The sequence below is a fragment of the Xenopus tropicalis genome, chromosome 1, assembly GCF_000004195.4.
Source record: "Xenopus tropicalis strain Nigerian chromosome 1, UCB_Xtro_10.0, whole genome shotgun sequence".
Classification (NCBI taxonomy): domain Eukaryota; kingdom Metazoa; phylum Chordata; class Amphibia; order Anura; family Pipidae; genus Xenopus; species Xenopus tropicalis.
The window spans coordinates 19,118,316-19,142,985 of NC_030677.2; the positions used below are offsets into that span (position 1 = coordinate 19,118,316).

General features: G+C 40.5%; 1 protein-coding gene across 2 annotated transcripts; it reads right to left on the reverse strand.

Moving 5' to 3' along the window:
* Positions 1–16: 16 nt before the first annotated feature.
* Positions 17–24,670, reverse strand: rnf212 (ring finger protein 212). 2 transcript variants are annotated; one of them, XM_031895301.1, is made up of 12 exons: positions 24,525–24,670; positions 20,674–20,735; positions 17,235–17,309; positions 15,338–15,394; positions 14,803–14,852; positions 12,341–12,388; positions 11,226–11,290; positions 10,319–10,370; positions 9,738–9,768; positions 2,945–3,008; positions 1,752–1,803; positions 17–944 (listed from the first exon to the last, which is right to left on the reverse strand). In XM_031895301.1, exons 1-12 carry the CDS (start codon positions 24,637–24,639, stop codon positions 725–727), a joined length of 891 nt encoding a protein of 296 aa, XP_031751161.1. In that variant the 5' UTR covers positions 24,640–24,670; the 3' UTR covers positions 17–724. The 2 variants fall into 2 exon arrangements, with proteins under 2 accessions (XP_031751161.1, XP_031751160.1); XM_031895300.1 differs by having other exon boundaries at positions 11,220–11,290.

A 24,670-nucleotide genomic window follows, 5' to 3' on the forward strand; every position in this document is an offset into this window, starting at 1 on the left:
TAACTATACGCTTATAGCCAGATATATAAGGCTTTATGTGCAGAATATAAATAAGATTACATTCACTTTTTGTCAGCAAAATATATTTTAAACAGGGCACAACCTCTATTTAGGAATAAACAAGTGTCATCACCTGTGCATTGTTACAACTGATAAAATAGATAAAATACCAACCAGCATTCTTTGCTAATATGAAGAATGTTTTAAACAAGAGCAATAATAACTGATGAATAATGTATAGAGCTAATATATTGGAAGGGACTATACACAGCACATTATGGCCAGTTTGGGACATAAATATGCCTACTAGCAATGCTCAGTTCCGGCATAGAAATGCCTCCTACCCTCTCAGGGTTTCTGTACATACACTGTTAAACACTACAGTACACCTTACATCAGGGGTGGGCAAACTTTTGGCTCACGGGCCACATTTACTTACCCCCGGGCCGGACCGGGCCAGGGCGGGCTGAGCCAGGCCAGCGTTACGCCCCCTTCATCTCTTTAATTCCGGCCCGCCAATGACACCAAGTCTCGCGTGATGAGACTTGGCGTCGTCGGCGGGCCGGATTAAAAAGGCCAAGGGGCCGGATGTGGCCCGCGGGCCGTAGTTTGCCCACCCCTGCCTTACATGAATAAACTGACACAAACAAATAGCAAACAGTTATCTGAAATGCCAGCAAACATTACTTAGCAATATAACAGTGTTTCATGTGTGAATTCCTTTTTAAGGAGTTTTTTTGCTCAGATTCTGCCTGTGTAGGATATTAGGGAGGCTGATTGGCTGCCTTGTAGCAGATGCCTGGGAAGAAAGTGGAGACTGCTGGTATGCTTGGAGTGTTCTTAGACCTAAAGGATCCCATGCACTTGTTCGGTTTGCTTGTGATGAAGATTTTGAAAGAGGGTGAAATGCATTAGACTGCTGCGAGACTCCAAATTGATTTGCTCTGGGGAAAAAAAAGATAAATTCAGTAATTACAGATAAAAAAAAAATGATTTCCCCTTAGGGTTTAGAAGCAAAACCCCGCATATGGGGCATAATATATAGGCTAGGAAAAGATGAATAGGACATAACAGTAACCTAAACGACAATGGTAAAGGAGGATTACTTCTCTACTGCTGTTATCAGAATGCCATATATATGCCAGAACCAAGAGGAAAGTGGAGACTTAAAATTTACAGCACTTAATAGCCAGTACTGTAGATTTTATGATCTGTAGTAGGTACAAAGTAAAAATGGCAAGCGAGGGCTGTGTGTCTTAAACCAGTAGCTGTCATGAGTCCGCCCATTAAATCCATCAGCAAGTGTCCTGACCTTCCCAAGGCTTCAAGGATTAAAGTTTTTTTTTTTTTTTGGTTTTTTTTTATTATAATTAGATGTATGTGATGCCAGCTAAAGGCTATACAAACAAAAAGGCTAACAGGCTGTATCACCTCGGTACTTACCTCTTTGTACATAGTCCCCTCTAGCACCCCTCCAAAATGCAAAGATCTCTGACTACAGCTAAACTAAATGTAAAAGTGGCCATACATATCCATTTGGGCACATGGCATCCTGTGATCCAACACGCTAATCTAATCTGCCTTCTCAGATGTGGAATTGGCTTGCTAAAGTGACAGGAACATTAGCTCAGAGCCACTAATTCATCTCACAATATCCAACAGTTTCACTCCAGGGCCAGTAGATTAGATAGCACAGCCATCGGCCTGTGTATGGTCAGTGTAAGTGACAACAAACCGAACCAGTTTCTTACCTTACAGATAAGGGGGTGTTGCTGCAACTTGAGCTCCTGTAGGACACACAACCTGTGAAATAAAGAGAATTATTTTATCTTGCCCCCTACCTTGCTAAATGGCATGGCCCTTGGCAACTTACATCTACAGGTATTTATGCCTTTTTCATTATCCAGTAGCCCCTAAGGGCACTCCTTTCTATGTGATGTACTGTATTCCATATACTCAAACATTTAGACAGATATGTTACCGCTCCATTATGGGCAGAAACAGTTCATTCATGGTAACGTAGAGACTAACATTGTGGTGTTTAGGTTGAAGGCTAGTTTGTGTCAAAGGCTAACCAGTGTAGTGCAAAATCTCTCTGATGGGTGCTAGTAGATCTTGATCTTTATGCTCTGGCATACTGTTTCTCTCCACAGGTATCTTTAGCAAAAGATCAGAAGAGAAAAAAGCCTTTTGAGGCCACTACTAGGGTCCACCCATAGCTTCATGTCTGCACCCTTTGGTGCCTAAATTGACTCACACTCTTTGGTAGTGCCACAGGCTGCTACTATAAAGCTGCAGCGCCCAAATAAAAAAATTAGGCATGCACCAAATGCAGGATTTGGTGTCTGGCCGAACCGAATCCAAATTCTTAAAATCATGGAAATAAACATTTTTTACGAGCGCGCTTCTATTTAACCCTTCCATAGTCTAATTTGCACATGCAATTTTGAATTTAGTTCGGTATTCAGTCAAATCTTTAACAAAGAATTTGGAGTATCCCTTTAAAAAAAACCCTTCTTCTTGCTACTCTTCATTAAAAATTCCCCTGGCTTAACTTGTGCTCTTCCTAAGGCTCCAGGGGTCTCTGAACTGAATCTTTCCTCTTCTCTGAACTAAATCCCCCCCCATTTTTTTTGGTTTTCCCACCATCTAAGCACACATTTGAGCAGTATTTTAGGGAAGACTGCAGAACAATTATAAAGGGGCTAAACGGGGGCTAAGGGGGAATTTTTAGAAGTTGTAATCAGTGGCAGAAGTCAAATGTATTCCAACATTCAAAATTAATTGCTGCAGCTTGTGCAAATGCTCCGGTACTTTAATTGCCTTATAGTGGAAATGGAACATATTTGTATCATTCTAAAAGTTAACCAGCTAAATTGTAGTAAATATAGCATTATGGTTCTAACAAAATAACACAAAAACAAAACTTAAAATGGCTACTTACCCATACGTCCATCTTGAGGAGGACTTATCACTGATAATCTGCCTGGTGCAGCGACTGTCTCACTCTACAAAATGCCAATATTAAGGAGTTACTATAAAGAATTCTAATACTAGGCATGCACCAAACACATCATTTATCCAAAAACAAGCACATTCAAATGTAAGCAAACTAAGTAAAAATGTTTGCCCTTCAGTTGCCCATCAGTCATGTTGGGATCCAGATGAACAATCAAGGAGTCATTTACTAAGACCCAAGACAAAAGTACTGCGCAGGAGCACTAAGAGGGACACGAGTGCACCCCTCAGGGCTCATACAGAAAACACTTCTGCTCCAGGTCTGTCTTCTCTCTGAACCTCTTGCTGGATATTATTTTTTTTTTTTTTTTTTTTTTAAAGATATAAAGTGCTACTTATGTATACAGCTCTATAAATTGGCTGCTTGTAGCCATAATTAAATTGCATCTGCGAGGTAGGAGCATTGTATAGCTTTTCCTTCCTTATATTATACTGCATATTATATTACAGTTTCTATCATAGCAAAGATATTTATGGGATTCTGGGAAGGAAGTCTGATTTAGCTTTAAAGGGATACTGTCATGATTTTTATGGTGTGCTTTTTATTTCTAAATGACACTGTTTACATAGCAAATAATTCCCTCTGCCATTTAAACTTTTATTCTTGAACCAACAAATGTATTTTAGTTGTAATATTGGTGTGTAGGCGCCATCTCAGTGCATTGTGCCTGAGTCTGAGCTTTCAGCCAGCGCTACACATTAGAACTGCTTTCAGCTAACCTATTGTTTCTCCTACTCCCATGTAACTGGAGGAGTCCCAAGCTGGACTTGGATTTCTTTCTATTGAGTGCTATTCTGATACCTACTGGGAGCTGTTATCTTGCTCCCTTCCCATTGTTCTGCTGATCGGCTGCTGGGAGGGGGGTGATAACGCTCCAACTTGCAGCATAGCAGTAAAGTGTGCCTGAGTCTGAGCTTTCAGAAGGAGCCAGCGCTACACATTAGAACTGCTTTCAGCTAACCTATTGTTACTCCCATGTAACTGGAGGAGTCCCAAGCCGGACTTGGACTTTATTAATTAATACTAATAATTAATAATAATTAATACTATTAAGTGCTATTCTGATACCTACTGCGAATATTATTTAAAATAATCAAAATTACAAAAAACAACAAATCAAAACAGAACTAAGAAAATAACACAAATTACTTATCAAACAAACATCAAGTATTTGAAAAAGAGAACACAACCCCTTTCCACATATTTATATACACATATACAGAAAACCCAACCTCCCTAGTTTTAATGAAAACAATGTACCGACAAATTGCATTGGTGACAGTTGGAGCTAAGTGTCATTCTGCACTTCATGTGCCATAAGTGGTACCTCAAAACTGCCAGAATTATATACAGTGTGAGTCTGTTTACGTTTCCTTTGCTTTATTGTTTTTAACAACAGAAAGTTCTGAAAAGTCCAGATCTCTGATCATATTGAGATTTAAAGATCTTGCCACACTGTCTCTTAGAGAGGAGGAAACTGGACATTCCAGTAGGAAATGCTGCTGTGACTCTTCCACCCCACAACCCCAGGGGCACTCTCTATCCACAATACTCAGATACTTAAGGTTGCCCCTGACATATAATCTGCCCTGCAATGACAACCAAGTGATGTTCCAAAATTTCTTGGGTAATCTCCTATTACCCAAGCGGACGCTCTCCTCCATCACCGGCCCGGGGCAATCTGCAACACTTATTGGGGAAACAATAAATCACCTTCCTGTGCACTGATGCTCCACTTCAGGATCTTTACAGCCTGCCAAATAGGTGGGTAAACAGCCTCCTCTTATCCGGAACTCTTTCACCCTGCCACCGAGCAACCAGTCTCTAATAAAAGGCGATGCCCAATCTCTAACACTGATTTCCCACAGAGTGACATCATCCGCATAGGCTACGGATTTAAAAGATCGACCCAATAGGAACGGAACAGCCCCAAGCCCACTCTCCTGCAGTATCCTCAGTAAACTCCTCCTTAAAAGTGCTGTAAAACTCCACAATGAAACCATCTGGCCCAGGGGCCTTCCCTTTCTGCTGTTTCTCAATTGACTGCAGAACCTCCTCCTGTTATTTCTGCTACCAAAGGGGAAAAGTCCAAATTTTCAGTGTTTGAAACTGGGGTCATCTCTAGGAAAGCTTGTATCTTACCCCTATCCAAAACTCTTTCTTTGTAAAGGTCAGTGTAGTAGGACCTCACAACCTCCAGGATACCCTCCCTGGAAACTTCACCTTGCAGTTCTGGTAAGGGTCCGGGAACATGAAGTCCCATAATCCCTCTCCAGAACCAGGGACTTAAGCCGGTTGTACTGACACTGCCTCAACAAGTACTTAAGCCGGTTAACTTTTTCTCCCCCCTCCCCTTTCGAAATACAGACTTCAAGTTTCCTTCTTAGAGACCAGCTCTTTCTCTTTAGCCCTCCCTTTTTTAAAAGAGGCAGGACGGAAAGAAGCCCGGAAAGTATCCTTAGCTGATTCCCACCAATCTGAAATAGGATAAAAAAAACTCCATCTTAGATACTTAATTTTCTAAAAGATCCTTAAAGGCTGCCCTGATGCCCCCCTCCTCCAGCAGTTCCTTTCCAAACCTCCAAAGCCCTCATTCCTCCTAACAGACCATAAGGAAAAAATAATGCTAAATGGTCTGAAAATTCAACCCCAATTTCCTTAAAATTAGAAAAGTTTTCCCTCTTCTTAAAGGAACAGTAACACCAAAAAATGAAAGAGCTTTAAAGTAATAAAAATATAATGCACTGTTGCCCTGCACTGGTAAAACTGGTGTGTTTGCTACAGTAACACTACTATAATTTATATAATAAGCTGCTGTGTAGCCACGGGGGCAGCCATTCAAGCTGGAAAAAAGGAGAAAAGGCACAGGTTACATAGCAGATAACAGATAAGTTCTGTAGAATACAATAGTGTTTTATCTGTTATCTGCTATGTGCCTGTGCCTTTTCTCCTTTGAATGGCTGCCTCCATGGCTACACAGCAGCTTATTTATATAAATTATAGTAGACTTTCTGAAGTAAACACACAACTTTTACCATTGCAGGGCAGCAGCACATTATATTTTAGTTACTTTTATGCACTTTCATTTTTTGGTGTTACTGTTCCTTTAATAAACCATATCAATCCTGCTGACCCACTCCCCACATCTATTGGTGGGCTGCCCTTTTCCCACTCACTGTAGCCAAATCCTGCAGCCCAGCATCTTCAGAGCCTTAAAAAACAAGTTCTCGTATTTATTCAGCCTCCCAGTTCTGTCCCCATTGCATAAAACCTGATTAAAATCCCCAGCAAAAATGATTGGGACAGAAGTATAGAGAAACTTCTTGATATCAGCCAATAGAGCCCTCCTATCAGAGACTCTAGATGTTAATGAGCCTTCGCAGTTTCCCTTCATGCTGAACATCCAGCATCATGCACCTACCCACCTGTATATCCACCACATTCTTTACTACAATGTGCTTATTGCCCCTGAACAGAATGGCTATCCCCCCCCCCGCTGGCTCACAGGCTATGGACCAAAAGGAAAGGCCCTCCCTCCAATCTCTTTGCCTCCCTAATCTCCTGTAGGGATGAGAGCCGGGTTTCTTGCAGGAAAATATCTGCATTTGAGTTTCTTAGGTATTCAAAGGCAATAAAACGGGTCCTCCTGTTCTTAATGCTAGAGGAATTTATAGTAAGGAAATCAAGTGACAGATCCATCTTTGTGCTTTTTGTTCTTATTGGTACCGGATCTGTTACTGGCCTCACGCTTCACCTGAACCCTTGGTCCCAAAGGCAATTCTTCCTTCTCCATCACCTCCCCTTCCTCCAGAGACCCCCTCTCTAACTCCTGGGACCCCTCAGCAATGTCTTTCTTTTTCCTACTGACACTGTCTTTCTGACAAATACTCTTTCTTTTCTCCCTCTCCTCTTCCTCGGTCATGCATGTCAGCTCCCCCAATTCTTCCTCCACCATGTCACCCCAAGAACCCCCTTCCAGCACTGAAAACCTATTCCCAGTGTCAAATCATTTTACCAGGTACATTCTTAGTCCTGCCTTTCTTTTTCCCATCTACCCCCACAGTTTGCCACTTATCCACATTACTACTTTTTGCAGGGGCAGATGTATTCCTTTGTACCTCCTCTCTTTCCCTACCCCCCAATCCCTTCTGAATGGACACAGCAGCTTCCTTTCTCCCAACACCCACTTCCAGCACCAAACACAGAAGGAACCGTTCAGAAAGTTCTTTACAACAACAGAAACCTTCAACAAGTAATAAGAGAACATAAATCGCATATATTCCCACCTGCTTCCTCTTCCACTTTACAGGCAGTTCTCCACAAAACAAGACATGTCTATTAACCTGACATGCTATGATCGTTATGTTTGATGTATAATAAAGCACTAGTACTGCTACACCATTTACTAATGTTATATTTTTTGATTGTTCCCCCCTCCCTTACCCCTCCCTTTCTGTACCCCATTACACCTAAAATCTGAAAATGAAAATAAAGACTTACAAAAATAAAAGTTCTTTACACATTTGCTCCTGTATATTTGGGCAGGATTTCTTTACGTTGCGCCAGGCCTCGGGGCACTCCCTATAAGCATGGCCTTCCCCCAAGCACAGATTGCATCGGATCTTATTCACACACTCCTTGCTGGGGTGACCAATCTCACCACAGAAGGCACAACTTCTGCACAGTACATTTCCCCACAAAATGGGATTTTGACCCACATTTAAAACACAGCCTTGGCTGCCGAACATAGTAGCACACACCCCTGCTTTTCCCAATAAAGAAAGAATTAGGCAAGTGCTGCTGGACATACCCCTGGGAATGCAGTTTAACCTGGACCTCGTACCCCCAACCCAAAAATCCTCCTCATCAAATATGCGGACTAAGGGAGACAACACAGTGCACTGCCGCTTCAGCCATATAACAATGTCTTCTGGGTGCACAGAATCACTTTTCATGATAATGGTTATGTTCTTAGTCTCTGGCTTAGAGACAGGGATCACCTCCCATTCCTTTGCCCCTTTCTGCAGATGGTACCTTCTCCAGAATTCCTCCAGGCCCTGGGGCACTTCAAAACTCAAATCAAGCTCAGTGTCCGTGATACTCAGCAGAGCATATACATCCGCAGGGGTAAAACCCATAAGCCCCTTAATCAAGTTCCTTGCAACAAAGCGCCGGCCTGGGAAATCTTCCCCCTCTTTCACCCATTTAATCTTAACAACATTCCTTCTTTTATCATAATCTTCCTCCAACCCCTCTTCTGCATTCTCATCAAACAGCCGCCTTTGCCCCCTCTCCCCCCGCAGACACACCTGAAGCAGTGATATTGATGCTCCCAGGCAGAGAGACACCATGCTCCCCACTCACCCACCTGCCTGCAGCCACTCGCTCCCAGCTGCCCCTGCCATGCAGCTCACTCGCTCCCAGCTGCCCCTCCCCCCTGCCATGCAGCTCACTCGCTCCCAGCTGCCCCTCCCCCCTTCCATGCAGCTCACTCGCTCCCAGCTGCCCCTCCCCCCTGCCATGCAGCTCACTCACCCCAACATGCAGCACAGCTGAGGCAGCAGCTTGACCATTACTGGCCATTGCAGTCTCTGTTCCCATTCCCCTCTCACTCACCAGCCTCTCCTTCCTTGCCTCCATTAGAGAGCATTTTAATTCTATGCAGTCTCTGAGTGCACTCTCAGCCACTTCCAATACAATACAGCAAACCGGCTCCTCAGCTTCAGCGCTCATTTTCTGCTCACCAGACTCCAAACAACCATTCCCAGCAGCCTTAGAACTGATGTTTGAGGTTGCCTCTGTCGCAGCTCCGCAGATACTCCAACAGCAGCTACCTGCTCCAGTGCAACTTCCATTTCCAGGCTTTCCTGGGCCTCACCGCACTCAAAGCCATCACTTTGCATCACAGCCTCATCTGTAGCCAGCTTATTTTTTTACTTTTTCACTGCAGCACTCTCCACAAGTTCCGCCATGTTGGAAGCAGAAGCCCTCCTGCTAGAACCCAAACGGGTCGTAAGCACATGGCTTGAAGCCAAAACTCCCTTCTTCCTCATAATAGAAGAGAAGGCCAAGGGGAAGAGGGGGGGAAACAAATAGGGTGGGGGCAAAACTTAAACAGGAAAAAAAAGGAAAACGAACCCCCCCAGACCCGCAAGGGCCTGGGAGAAACACAACACAGAGCACACCAAAACACGTCCTCTCAGTATGAGGGTTCAGCTTATTCTGATACCTACTGGGAGCTACTATCTCATTGTTCTGCTGATCAGCTGCTGGGGGGGGGGATATCACTCCAACTTGCAGCGCAGCAGTAAAGTGTGACTGAAGTTTATCAGAGCACAGGTCACATGGCTGTGGCACCCTGGGAAATGAAGAATGCTGAAAGCAGTCCTGTTTTACCCATGTTGGGGCTCATCACAGTAGCTTGGTGTTTCTGCTTCAAAGCATTCCATGTTTCTTTTATCCAGATTTTTTTTCGGACATATTTGTTTAAGAAAATAGAATGGGTTGATTAAAGTGCTATACTATATTAGAAGCATCACCACTTGTCAAAATGAGCCCACAATTTGCATATGCATGAAAGAAGGGGAGGACACACTGATAATACAAAAACAAGCAGGACAAATAACACATTAGCTGGTAACACATTGGAGGCGTTACAGATAATTGCAAATGCAGGTCTAGAGTTTTGTTTCAACGTAGAACAACAAAAAAAACTTACATTCTTTTTGACAGAATAATGTTCAACTTCCCTGTTTAAAAAATAGAAGTTGTATTAAATGAAGGCAAACTGCACTAATAAAGCCACTCACAATATACAGTCAAGTGTAGGCATTTGCGAAATGAAAACGTGCATTCAAATGGGCTATATGCCTTTAAGAATCAAACTGCACCACAAATTAAAAATATGTCTTCAAATTCATTATAGCATGTGGTGCACTGTAGGGGATAGAGAAATTGTATTTTTTTTCTTTAAAGCATAGCGCTGCGCTGGTCATGGTTTTCCTAATGAACAAAACCTAAGTAACTTTCCAAAATTCATTATTGCTTTTAAATGCAATTAGCTTTACAATAATATTAAACCACATTAGAATATTTGGAGTTATGTAGTAGATCAATACATAATTTATTATATCAACTCAAGCAGCATCTTAAGATGAACCCTAACCCAAAAGAACAAGGATCGTGCTGTCATTGGAGAGGCCAAAAAAGTTGTTTCTTGGTTGCTGTGTAAAACAAATGGCTACATATTCGGGTTTTAAAAACAATTCTTTACAACTTTTATTGTGCAACAATACATACATTTTTTCATCTGGTTTTTGCAGAAAATATCCAGTTTGCTTATCAGGATATACTGCAATGGGTAAGAAAAGAGTATAAACGTAAACAATAATATTATCACATATTTATAAAGCACCAAAATGTTCTGCAGCACTGCATGAAAGATGGGTGTATACAATGAAAATACATATTTACAACAAATACAACCAATAACTGATACAAAAGGTAAAGATGTCCTCCCTTCTTTTCTGTATGTGTGTGTATTGACAGTACTGGTATCTACCTGTCACTGTGCAGTTTTTGGAACATTTTTCGGCTCAGAATCCAGCGTTTGCTCAGTGACAAGTGGATTCCAGTCCTGTAAATGTGCACAAACACAATAGTATTTTCCTTAAATGTAAGGATATGACTTTATATCAGTCAAGTTTTAACCAGTTGCTAGTTTTGAAAGAGCTCAGCTTTTACTTTCCTACACTTCAACTTTTTTCCACGATTCTGGTGAATACATACCATATTCACAGAGTAATGTGTGAAAAGTCAGTCCTCGATATCCAGTGAGCTGCTGCATTCCACTGGATCTCATGATTTACATCAGGGATCCCCAACCTTTCTTACTCGTGAGCCACAGTCAAATGTAAAAAGACTTGGAGAGCAACACAAGCACCATAAAAGATCATGGTGGAGCCAAATAAGGGCTGTGATTGGCTATTAGGGGCCTCTATGCACACTATCAGCTTACAGAGGGCTTTATTTGGTAGTAAATCTTGTTTTTATTCTACCAAAACTTGCCCCCAAGTCAGGAATTCAAAAATAACTACCTGGTTTGAACATGTTGCTCACGAGCCACTGGTTGGGGATCACTGATTTACATAAATCTTTTTTTACTGTATCATGTAGGTCCCCTACACAGTGTATAACTTACTTGTACCTGAATTTCTTGAAGTGTTTGGGACAGAAAATCGATTATAAGACTGTGAAGACCTCAGACTGTAACTAGAAAAAATAGATAAAAAGATAACTACAGATAACTTAAATAAAATATACACCAAGAAAAAAGGCCTCTAATTGTTATGTCTCCGCTCTCTAGGAAACATATGTACAGCAGTCCTGTATACCTGTATCTGTATCTTTATTAACACTGCATTGGAAGTCTAGGGCTGCCAAACTACACTGCTTATATAACACCACATTTACACAGCTCTTTACAAGACATAGACACAAACAGTGGTAGAGTTAATAGTGAGAATAAATTACACAGTTGAATAATATGATTCATTTCCCAAAGAGGTTATAGTCTAAGAGAAGCAGTAGACAGGCCACCCGCCTCACTGGGGTGTTACCAAACAGAAGATATTTATTTTTTCCATCTAAAGAAATAAAAGGACCGACAGAGGGCTGGCAGGCTTCATCTCACCTCACTCAAGTCATCTCCACTGCAGTCTCTGTCACAAGAGTATGAACAGCTGAAGCTTCAACTGTGTAGATGATCAAACTGAAGATGGCCTTGGTAACGCAAGATGGCGACTGTCAACCCTGCTGGGCATTTTTCAGCAAAAGTCATATCTACTGTTTGGTAAATCACCAGTGGTGTGGTTTAGAAGAGGGGGGGAATGTAAGAATGAGAGGAAAGGGTTATTTTACGTTATTTTCTGTCTAACATTTTTATCCTCTGTGCTGTCTACTGGTTTATTATTTATATTTACTTACTCATTCATTTTATTACCTTATTTTATCAACAATTTGTATCTACTGTTTATCAACTCTACTGACTTGTACTTGAAGTTCTTGAAGTGTTTGGGATATAGGCCTCTATTTATATATCAAAACAATAGCTTTGGGTACACAGTGTTTATTTCAAACCTTAATGCTTGTATTTATTTTGAAGGCTGGATACTTTGTGGATTTGTTGCAGTTACAGTTCTCACTAAGCACAGGAATATATATATAATCTGCAGTCACAATTCATCAACTGCATTTGTCATCATAACTGAAATATGTATCTGATAAATAAAGCAGAACACAAAATATGATTCCTGTAATTACCTAGCATCCTGAAATGGGAACTCTTGAGCATCTTTGTATAGTTTGGTGCTGAAAAAAAGGACATGGTTAATTCATAAGACACAACAATGTAATTTTCCTGGCAGTTTTAAAGCCGTAACCTCTTTAGGTCCCCTTGATGTGCTCAGGGATGAAAAGAAATGGACCTAATACCAAAGTATTTGCCATTTCCTGCTTTCGATCCTTGTTTGTAAATAAGGTGTATAGAATAAGTTTTCAGTTGACCATGGACTAGTTCTACAGAGGTGACCCATCCAGACATACTGAGTTAATCAAATGTAATGTTATGTCTGCTGTTTACTGTAATATTTAATTCTCAGTAGTGAAAAAGCAATGGCATATGAGCAAACACTTGTTTTGGTAGGCAGGGAATGTTTAGAACACAAAAGTAACTTTGCTGATGCATGTGTAAGTTGCTAGCACAATATACATAACATATGATGATGATACTGGCCTCTCTGTACAACTGTGTTCTATATTCTTCCAGTAACCAGAAAGGAGCTGCTTATAAAAAAAAAAAAAACCTTACACTTGTCTTAAATAAACCCAAATAAGAGTTCCACTTTATCTGCTCTGCCTTCCATACGGAAAGTGAGTTCTCTTTCTTAAAGAATCTAATTAAGCTCTGCATTCATCGATAATCCAACATGAACAGGACTGATCAAGTCGCTCAAACTTAAGCAGTGTTAAATGCCAAACCAGGTTGTTAGCTATGTTATATCTATAGATACTTTAGTTATGTATAAGAGTAGAAAGTTTTGTTTTAATGGTCGGATACTTACTGCTGTACATGGGGGACATTAATTAATGTTTACTTACCTTTTCAGATTGAAATACTTAGATATAGGCTTTAACATGGAAATACTTATCTCTGCCTGGAATTTCCCCCTCCCCAGAAAAATACTCCAACTCTCCACTAAGTGGTAGCAACTGACTGTGGACAGCAGACAGCGCACAGACACTTGGAACTTTATGTTTTTTCTTTTTCTATGGTTTGATCAAATAAGCTGAAATGAAGATGTATAATCTGCCTTTGACATTAACATTTGTTAAAATTATGTCACTGTGTGAGGTGGAGATACAGGTATCGGACCCCTTATCCGGAAACCCGCTATCCAGAAAGCTCCGAATTATGGAAAGCCCGTCTCCTAAAGACTCCATTTTAATCAAATAATTCAGAATTTTTAAACTGATTTTCTTTTTTCTATGTAGAAAGGAAACGGTACCTTATAATTGATCCCAACTAAGATATAAATAATCCTTATTGGATGTAAAACAATCCTATTGGGTTTAAATAATGTCTTATTGATTTTTTAGTAGACTTAAGTTATTGAGATCCAAATTATGGAAAGACCCCTTATCCGGAATACCCTTGGTCCCGAGCATTCTGAATGGGTCCTATATATTAAAACTCCATAAAAATCTAAAAATGTAAAAAAACAAAAACTTACCACAGTAGGCAGTAGTAACGCACAAGTTGAATATCTTTCAACTTGCGCCAGACCTAAACCCAACTTGCCCCAACATAACCTGTAGTGCCAGTGTCTGCTGATGTCCTTGGAGGGGGTGAGCAAGAGCATAAAAACAAATGCAGCCCCATCAGTATTGAGGTTGGAAAGTGCAGGGAGGTCAGGAACTCACCAGACTGGCAGGTAAATATTGCCATACAACTGCACATGATCCAGCTCTGGGGGCAATTGGCTGGTTTTGGGCCTACCCGCACATGACAATTAGGAAGGCATAGCTATTTTTTAGGCTCTTTCATACAAGGTACAGGCAGACTGTACGAATGCTTACGCAGATGCTCTGCCCACATTTCATTTTCAATAAACACAAAAATCTTCTGACTTTTCTCTAAACCTTCTGTTCAAGAGCAGCACTTCGTTTTTAAGAATTTTCATTGCAATTTAGTGATTCCAGACCCTTTGCCCCTTAGCTGCCATTATACACTGCTGTGTCTGATTTTCCCCAGATATAAATATCAATACTAAGTGGGTGGATGGTCAGTTTTCTAGCTGTAAGTAACATCCTTATCCTAAATACCCAGATACCATGCTTTGTGGCAGGACCACACAACTGTCTGTTAAGCAATTTTACCTTATGCAATGCGTTTGGTTTCCTACTTAACTGCTAATTGACACAGGCTCTACCCTCATTACGCTATGCAAGCCTCCTCTGCTGGAACAGAGGAAACTTAACCTAAGCAATGTATACGGATGAACTGCACTTACAAACCATTAAAATATATGATGTCTCAACCTAACAGAACACTAATAAATGTTGTATAAATAAAATAATCACTTGGGAAAAAAAGGGGATAATAATAATTCTGTAATAGCATTTTTCCTTTAAAATTCATAGCAACTTAGTTATCAAAGTTAACATATTTAAATTTAGGTTTTGCATCTGTGTGTTTTAAGTAATACAAGTGAAAATAAACACACCTTTGTAGCTGCTGGGTTAGCTTCTTTATCGTTTCTTCTTGTTTTATGATCTAAAGGAACAATGATTTTGCAATTTAGGATTATTATAGTAAGAATACAAAATCTCATTTCTAATAATTTAACTGGTTGAAATATAAAATCAGTCTTCTGTTCTGCCTAAATCTGGGAATTGAAATTGCTAGCTGGGTGTTAGCGGCTGATTGACAAGATTTGTTTCCTATTATTTACTTTATTATTCATCTTTTTGTTCAGGTCATCTTGGATTAATCTAATAATACTGTATTTAAACCAGTGCCTGGTTGGCTGGATGGCACTATCAGCCATATAGCAGTCTAAAGCTGGAGAGATCAACAAACTTTTGTGTAATTACAATATTTGTATTGAAAATGTTGCTGTTCTTTTTGTGCCCTTTTTACATTTTAAATACTGACATATTAAAGTGAAACATTGTCTTGATTGGTAGCATTTCTTATATATGATAGTACATCGCTAAAGGAGCCAAGTTGCACAGAGAAGAAAAAAAATCTGTTTTTACCTTTCCATTGTAGTATGTTTGTAACCGTTTTCTATGACTTTCTTGAAATTCGCAAACCTAAAAGTGAATAACTGCAATTAGATATAAATTTAAGTGATTCATTTGCAGAAATTTAAGTTTGCAGGAATTAAAGATTCATTTGCAGTTAAATTTACTGCAAAAGCATATAAAACAAATCTGTGGATTTCAAACAGAACACCACGATATTTTAAAGTAATACGGGCACTAAAAAATTACTCTTTAAAATATGAACGTGCAATAAAAGTTCCCTATAGGTCATGCTGATAATTTTCCACAGATAGGGCTGCTTTTGTAAGTAATTGTTACTTGAAGTCCCTTTACCTGACTGTCCTTTCCCAACCGTTACAGTTTCTAATGCTGACGGACTCCTGCTGCACAAATATGGCAGCTCCAAGAGGAATATGGGGGATCAGATAGGTAATGTAAAAGCATTGGGCAAATACTTTTATGGCAAAATTCTAAATAGCAAGGCAACATTATTATAGATGTAAAAATAGGTTTAATTTCTGGTGTCAGTATCTCTTTAAAACTGATGAGACATTTATATTTGTATATGTATTAAGTTTAATTATTTTCCTTCATTTTCTTTTATCTGCTTTTATCCGCTTTCAGATTGGGGAAACTGACCCGGCAGCCCATAAAATATTACTATTTTACAATAGAAATTTGATTTTTATTCTTATTTTCTTTCATATTTCAGTCTCTCATTTAAAACATTGGTTGCTTGGATAAATATGACCCTAGTAACCAGATAGCTGCTGAAGTGCCATAACTGTAGTGCTACTGAACAAGCTAAACAGCTGAAAAAACACAAAAAAGTGAAGGTCAATTGCAAATTGTCTCAGGGTATCAATATCTTCACCATACGAAAAACTTAATGTAAAGGTGGGCTACCCCTTTAAGAAGCAGTATGGGGTGTGGTCCGACCACCGATGAGAGAGAACACACACTACCCCGAACAACCTGCACTAAAAATTCTTCAATGGAGCTGGAAGGACCCAAATGGCTAGCTTTGCCCCACAGGGAGATGATGGGCCAGCACAGAGCAGAGAAACAAGCCTCTGAGGCGACATCATGGCAGAGATCAGATCAGCAAATGAGTCATGTACAAAGTAACGTATGTGCCATCCAAAGGGCACAGCAAGTCCCTACCAGACAATCTCCTCCAGGAGCTCCATAAAGACCACTAATTTCCAAACTATTCAACGCACATAGCCAAGAAGGTTTTCTCTTCTATGTGCTATCTTAGTACCTGATCTTTCTACCATGTTTTTTTTTTTTTTTTACAGTAAACTGGCTGCATGGCATAGAACAGATCAAGAGGAAACCCAAAAATACAGAATCTACATTGGCGCTTTGGTGTCTATGTTGCCTGGCATATAATGGTTTAAACTAACTTAATAACATGAGGAGGGAGGGTGAGTATATGTATTTATTATGTTTATTCTGAACAGAGGTATACACTGACTCGTTGGGCTAATGCCACACCAGGATGTTTCTGTGGCGGTGTATAAATGCAGGTAGAGAAAGAGATGATCCACTCCTATCTGCTTTGGTGTAAGTGCACAGCGCTGGCCTGTATGCGCATATAAAGCATGAAAATGAACACTTCTCTCACCAAACTCTGCTCCATGTGTGTGCTGAACCGAATTCCAGGGGAGAAACTTGCAGATAACCGTGTTCCCTTATCCATAGCAGCAGAGTACAAAACTAAACAACACATAAAATTTGCTTTTCATATGCAAAATCCTGATGGATTATGGCTTGAACAATCGTCTGATTCATATTTTAAGTTAATTTTAGGGTAAAATGCCCCTTAAATTGAGCCCTGATGACAAACACCTCTGGTAAATAGTAATAATATCTTATATCTTACTTGTGCAAACTCTTTTGAAAACTGTTTGCAGAGTGAATTAATGTCCATAAATAGCATCTTGATCTCAGGATTTGTCTGAAAAGGAAAAGAGACATTATGTACAATGACTGGCAATTAAAATGAGATATACTGTATCAGTATATAAGACCTGTGAGGATTTTTAGTAATTTTTCATAATGTTGATAATATAGAAACATTCTTGAAACCCTGAATATATTTAATAGAAAAACATGTATTTGATTTTTAAGTGATACTGACATCGTCCAGATTTTTTTTTTTTTTTTAGTTTAAAAACATACTGGGTTATGTCTCTGGTTGCTGCTGCCAGTTTTGATAGTGATACAAAGACCTGCACCCCCACCTAGATGGAGATAGCGATTACAGTGGTTTTCCAGACTTATTGGGTTTTATGTAACACCCACAAGCTCAGCATAATGGCTGCCCACTCAGTAACTTATACAGGGAAGAAGGAAAGTACATTTGGCAAGGGAATCAAAAATGGAGGCTGGGTGAAGGAAATTTAGAGTATTTCAAGTTTTTAAACTGATCCTAAAAATTGTAATGTGCCAGTATCACCAAGACATGACTTTTATAAGAAGCATCTGCCTGACAGATGAGAACAGAAAATTAAAAAAAGAAAAAAAAAAGTATTAGTGGAAACTTACACTGTTTACAAACTGGATAAACCAGGAAAGATATAAGTAAGTGGAACTGAGAGTTTCTGACAGAGTACTAATGAACAGGTGAAAAGAGTAATTTAACTGAAATGGAATACTGGTAATGTTAGTAGTGGTTGCACAAAGTGCATGGGAAAGCTTAGAAGCTGTAGACCCCAGGAAATGTGTTATTAAAGGAGACATATCCTATAAAAATTATGAATGTACCAGTGAATTATACACCTCTAGATATAGAAGGATTGTGCTTAAAAAGTTGTGTTTCAGACTAGTTTATTGAGAAATTCCACCAAAACCCCACTAGCCCCGCCCATCCGTTCCACTTCCTGCTGGCTGAATTCTGTCTGAATTCTTCCGACGGCTCTCAGTACACTGCACTGTAGGATAGGAACCAATCAGCAGCTAGCCTGACCTGTTAGGGAACTGAAGCCTGTCTGTGCTTGTGTGACTGCAGGGCTGTGATTGGCTCTCCCCCTCCTACTGTGCTTCTGGCAGGGACCGTTTGGACACGCCCACTCTTCATTTCACACTGGACAGAGAAGTGATAGGATCTATAGGGAGCTCCAATAAAGGGGCCATTTTTACAGATAGAATTAATTTTTAGCACAAAGTGAAACCAGCATCATATATTATTCATAATTGCCTACAAAATTAGGGGTTTCCCATTTTTCCAATATGTCTCCTTTAAGACTTATGAAAGGGTATTGTGAATACTGTACTGTGCTTTGGAGGCCTTTGTGGATTCCTAGAAAGCCCATATGCCTTTTCCTGCTGTCTTAAGAGTTTTTTCATTTCCCAAACTGACTTAGTGAATCAGTTCTAATTTATGCCATTCTGTCATGTATTGTATATCTGAATTAATTACTAAGCCGTGTATTGGTCTATCTATCTATCAATCTATAAGATGGGACCACTTATCTTGAAACACGTCACACAAAAAGCTTCAAATTATGGGAAGGCCATCTATTTTAAGCAAATTCTAATTTTTAAACATTTTCTTTTTTCTGTAACAATAAAACCATAGTTTGTACCTGATCTTATACCTGATATTGGTGGCAAAACAATCCTGTTGTTTAATGTTTAAATGATTTTTAGCAGGCTTAATGTATGTTTATCTAAATTACACTGAAATCCCTTAGCGGAAAACCCCAAGCCCCATGCATTAGGAATAATAAATCATATGCCTGTACTGCATATATTATTAGTTCTTAAGCTCAGGTAACTATCAGCAGCCAAGAGCACATGCTATGAATCAGCAGAAGATGCAGAGCTACTGGGAGCACCTTCAGAGGCACAGATCGTCACTGCTAATTGGCTGTGATTACCATAACATAGTACAGATCCCCAAAACATAAAAGGGTTCATTTATAACAGGAAAGGCAGTGTGAATAGTGCAAAAATGAATGCAGTGGACACATGTAGGCATTTAACAGAACCCTCCCCTAATGTGTCCATCATTCAAGTAAGGACAGTATTGGCCTGCGCCTGCTGATGCTACACTCTGGCTAAGGTGCAAGAGCGCAGCTGGATCCTAGGCAGAACTGCTCTCTGCATGATCACTAATGGGCAAACCTCTGCCCTTCTCCATAAATGACCTCTAGTCTAATTTTTGTTAAACTTAGCCTACTACTTAGCCTATGTTTTATATATTTAGTTATTAGTCCAATACTGCCCCCTGCCCTGCTTAAGAAAGTTGTATCACTGTTATTGTAAAACAGGACATGCTAATATGTTTTCATAGTAGATGTAAACGGGTCTGACATTTCAAGCCTATTAAATATCATATATAAATGTTTATCTACAGCAGTAAAAAATAAATGTTGAACCTGGTCCATTTCTGCCTAGGAACAATACATGAACAAACTGGTTCTACAGTTATTGGAAAATGTTTGTACCAGCTCTCTCAAATGTTTGTGTGGCAAATTAGTGCATATTATTTAATGTACTTATTTCCTGTTATTTATATTGCACTACACATTTCCGCAGTGCTTTACAGAGATTATGCATCATTCACACAATCTGTGCAATTATATATACTGCAAATCAAGGAGATACCATTGCTCTTTTGTACTTCCTGCCTACATTCCTCTTTATTTATTTCTGTAATAAAGTTCAATAAAGATGGATAAATAAATAAGTAGGGTTGGAATAAATTCAGAATTTTTTTTTGCAAGGATAAGCTAAATCCTTTGTGTGCAGCTGAACAAATCCAGACCCCCAGTGTCATGCAACTTTACCGCACAAGGAAGTGAAGGCAACACATTTTCGTTCACATGATAGTTTTGTTCCTTATGCTCAAATCTGAATATGTAAGCTAGAGCTGGGTTGGATTTAATTATTTTATCGTAGGAATGGAAAAAAAAACAGGATTCAGTATTTATCCAAATCCAAAAATGTGTTGATTCAGAGGATTCCGTACTAGTCGATATACAAAAATTAATAATTTAGTACCTTCCTAAAAGTTATATAAAATACTGTATCAAAAATGCCAGAGAAGTCAGGCCCTTGGCTTTATGTTTTAATCTACTGAAACTCTCCAAATTTTTAAAATATCTGTATTTTTGTAGAAGTCAGATATGTCCTTTTTAACAAAGATATGTAAACGGTTACAAAAGTTAACCAACACGATATTAAGTACAAATGGGCAATAAAATAAAGCCCTGAGGTTGCCTCAAAACTCCACTAACCCGACTGATCTTTTCCCCTACTGTAGGAATTATGAATAATTGTAAAGGCAATGTAAAATACTGGATAATGTGACATACCTGATTTGAAAGAAATATTATGCGGCAAGAAGTTCTACACACTGTACATTCCTCTTTCTTACCTTTAATAAAAAGACATATTAATTCACAATATTAATGCATCTTATTTTTAACAATAATGCACTGTAAGCTTTGGGTAGAACGTAACCTATTGCAATTGCACCTGAAATAAGGTGGTGTTAATAACCCCTTTCCTTTTCATTCTCATTATTTCAATGCTGCGCCTCAAGCTTCTATTATTATTAAAATTCCATATTGAAAGCGCCAATACCTTGCCACTCTAACTCTTAGGGGCCCATTCATTAAAGTCTGAATGGAATTTTTTTTTTTTTTTTCTAACTTTTATAACTGTGTATTTTCTGCGTTTTTTTTGTTAATTTCTGTTCTTTCTGTACTTTGCAAGAATTTGTGTGACAAAATCATATTTGCTCCAACGAGTACGAAAGTTTCGGATTCATTCAAGCTTCAGTATGGTGACTTTCCTTGGGCCGGGTTGGAGCTGCAGAGTGCCATTGAGCCCTATGGGAGACTTTCCTTGGGCCGGGTTGGAGCTGCAGAGTGCCATTGAGCCCTATGGGAGACTTTCCTTGGGCCGGGTTGGAGCTGCAGAGTGCCATTGAGCCCTATGGGAGACTTTCCTTGGGCCGGGTTGGAGCTGCAGAGTGCCATTGAGCCCTATGGGAGACTTTCCTTGGGCCGGATTGGAGCTGCAGAGTGCCATTGAGCCCTATGGGAGACTTTCCTTGGGCCAGGTTGGAGCTGCAGAGTGCCATTGAGCCCTATGGGAGACTTTCCTTGGGCCGGGTTTGAGCTGCAGAGTGCCATTGAGCCCTATGGGAGACTTTCCTTGGGCCGGGTTGGAGCTGCAGAGTGCCATAGAGTCCTTCCAAAATCATGCACAGAAGGTTCAAAGTCTTCAGAAAGTTTTTTTGTGCCTTTTACGATCGTTCGGATATTTTTGTACGACCATGATCCAAAATTTTCGTTCTTTTAGCACACATCAGAAAATATCGGATTTAATCTCAAATTTTTTGTATAATGCTTTTTAATGTCTGAAATTCGGACTTTGATAAATGGGCTCCATAACGTTAAAGTTGTCTAATGACTATGACAGGATTAAAGAAATGCATCTGTCAGAGATGCTTTGTGAGGCACCAGTGGATACCTACTGGCACAAGATGACAGGGCAATGGTTAAAGCCATGGAGGGCACAGAATTCAAACTATAAGGCATGCAACATGTACCATGTGAAATGTTTCAAATAGTTGTATTCTGCTCTCCCACTATACAGTATGTCATACACTCTATGTGAACCTATTCTTTCAGAAGGTACATAATTTATACATTACAACTGGCAACATCCCATAGAAGCTGAAATAGAGGGGCTCATTTACGAACACTGGGCAAAACTCTCAGTGTAGTAACCCATAACCAATATTTGCTTTCAGTATTCTTCCTACAGAAAACTGATAAAAACTAACTTTATATACATTATATATATATATATATATAGATATATCAATCCAAATGGTGTCCGCACTCCAAGGCTCAATATTCTGTGGGGTGCTTAGCCAAAATTATGTATGAATAGAAAATAATCATCTGTGGCCAGCACACCCTTCAATGTTTCATCAAAAAAATTTTTATTGCAGATATATTGTTAAAACCTTTTTAAAAACATTTTTAAAAATGAGAATTATTTGATTAAAATGGAGTCTATTGGAGATGGCCTTTCCATAATCTGGAACTTTCTGGATAAGGGGTTGTACTGTGTTAGCCAGTCAAAAATGTTTACAGGGTAACCCTTTTGAAATAAAAAACAACAAAAGTGGTATAAAGGTGATACCTTTATTGGCTAACTAAGATAACCATAGCAAGCTTTCAGAACATTTTGAAAAATGAACTAAAATGTTCTGAAAGCTTGCTATGATTATCTTAGTTAGCCAATAAAGCATACCTCCCAACATTAGAAAAATGAAAAGAGGGACAAAAAGATTGGTGCGCGCAGCGCGGGAATTTTTTTTGACCACACCCACTTTTGTGGCCACGCCCCAATTACCACACCACCACAACAAAAATACTCCTTTTATATAGATGAAATGGCGGGATCAGACGCAAATGTGCTATACCCTCATACTGTACTACCTAAGGAAAACAATACAGCAACTCCTACATATAAAATACAAATATAGAGAGAAGGCAGTCAGTTATAAGTGAGCTATAGCTATGTACCAGTTTTGCCCCCCCCATACACAGTAGCCCCTCATACACAGTACCCCCATACACACTAGCCCCCCCATACACAGTAGCCCCATATACAGTAGCCCCCTCATACACAGTACCCCCATACACAGTAGTCCCCCATAAACAGTGCCCCCTATACACAGTAGCCCCCTCATACACAGTACCCCCATAAACAGTAGTCCCCCATAAACAGTGCCCCCTATACACAGTAGCCCCCCTATACACGGTAGCCCCCCTATACACAGTAGCCCTCCCATACACAGTAGCCCCCCCCATACACAGTAGCCCCCCATATACAGTAGCCCCCATACACAGTAGCCCCCCCATACACAGTAGCCCCATATACAGTAGTCCCCCATAAACAGTGCCCCCTATACACAGCCCCCCATACACAGTAGCCCCCCATACACAGTAGCCCCCCATACACAGTAGCCCCCCCATACACAGTAGCCCCCCATACACAGTAGCCCCCCATAAACAGTGCCCCCTATACACAGTAGCCCCCTCATACACAGTACCCCCATAAACAGTAGTCCCCCATAAACAGTGCCCCCTATACACAGTAACCCCCCTATACACGGTAGCCCTCCCATACACAGTAGCCCTCCCATACACAGTAGCCCCCCCATACACAGTAGCCCCCCATATACAGTAGCCCCCATACACAGTAGCCCCCCCATACACAGTACCCCCCCATAAACAGTGTCCCCCATACACAGTACCCCCCCATAAACAGTGTCCCCCATACACAGTAGCCCAACCATAAACAGTGCCCCCTATACATAGTAGCCCCCCCCATACACAGTACCCCACAGGCGCTCTGCCTTCTTCTACGACTTCTCTCCTTATGCGGCGGTGCCAGGCCCTTTTATAAGGTTGCGCCCCATGCGTAATGACGTCACGCGTACGCAACCTTAGAAAAGGGCCTGCGCGCTGTACAAGGAGCCGCATAACGAGCAATGCCGCTGTAGAAGCCGGAACATCTGGCTCCAGCCAGCGCATCCTGCTGTGCTGGCTAGTTCCATGAATGTCCCGCAATGCGGGACATTCATGGAACTATCCGGGACAGCGGGACGCGCCATAAAAAGCGGGACTGTCCCGCGAAAAGCGGGACAGTTGGGGGGGTATGAATAAAGGTATCACCTTTATACCACTTTTGTTATTTTTTATTTCAAAAGGGTTACCCTGTAAACATGGATAAGGGGTCTGATACCTATATATTCAGGCAAGCTTTGCTCCTCAGGTGTTGGTATTGGCATTCACTGGATGCAAATTATAATAAGTCTACATTGGGGGGGGCTTGCAGAGCTGGCCAGGAAAGTCCATAGGACCCTTCCCCCCAAACTTGCAACCTGTAGTCCCTCAGAATGCGACTAAGGAATGGGCTCATACTATTGGGGGCAGGGTGAGGCGGACAAAATCCAATTCCTTTCGAAGAACAATGTTATCTGTTTAATATCGCGCTGCAGGCGCAGTGGAACACATTTATATGTGCGAAGACCGCTAGTTTGGATTAAGCGCCGCCATTTTGAAGTAAACCAGCACAGAGGCCACAGTCTCCGCCCACTATGTAACGCAACACCGGCAGAACCAAATGGGATTTGGACCTTTTTGGAGACAGTGCTCGCAAACAACGTGCCCGCAGCTGGTCAGTGCATAGCGGGTAGTGTCGCTGACAGGCTTCTGGAAGCACACGTTGCACAACACAGCGAGCCCCGACATCTTGCCGGCCTTCCCGCGCTTTCTCAGGCGC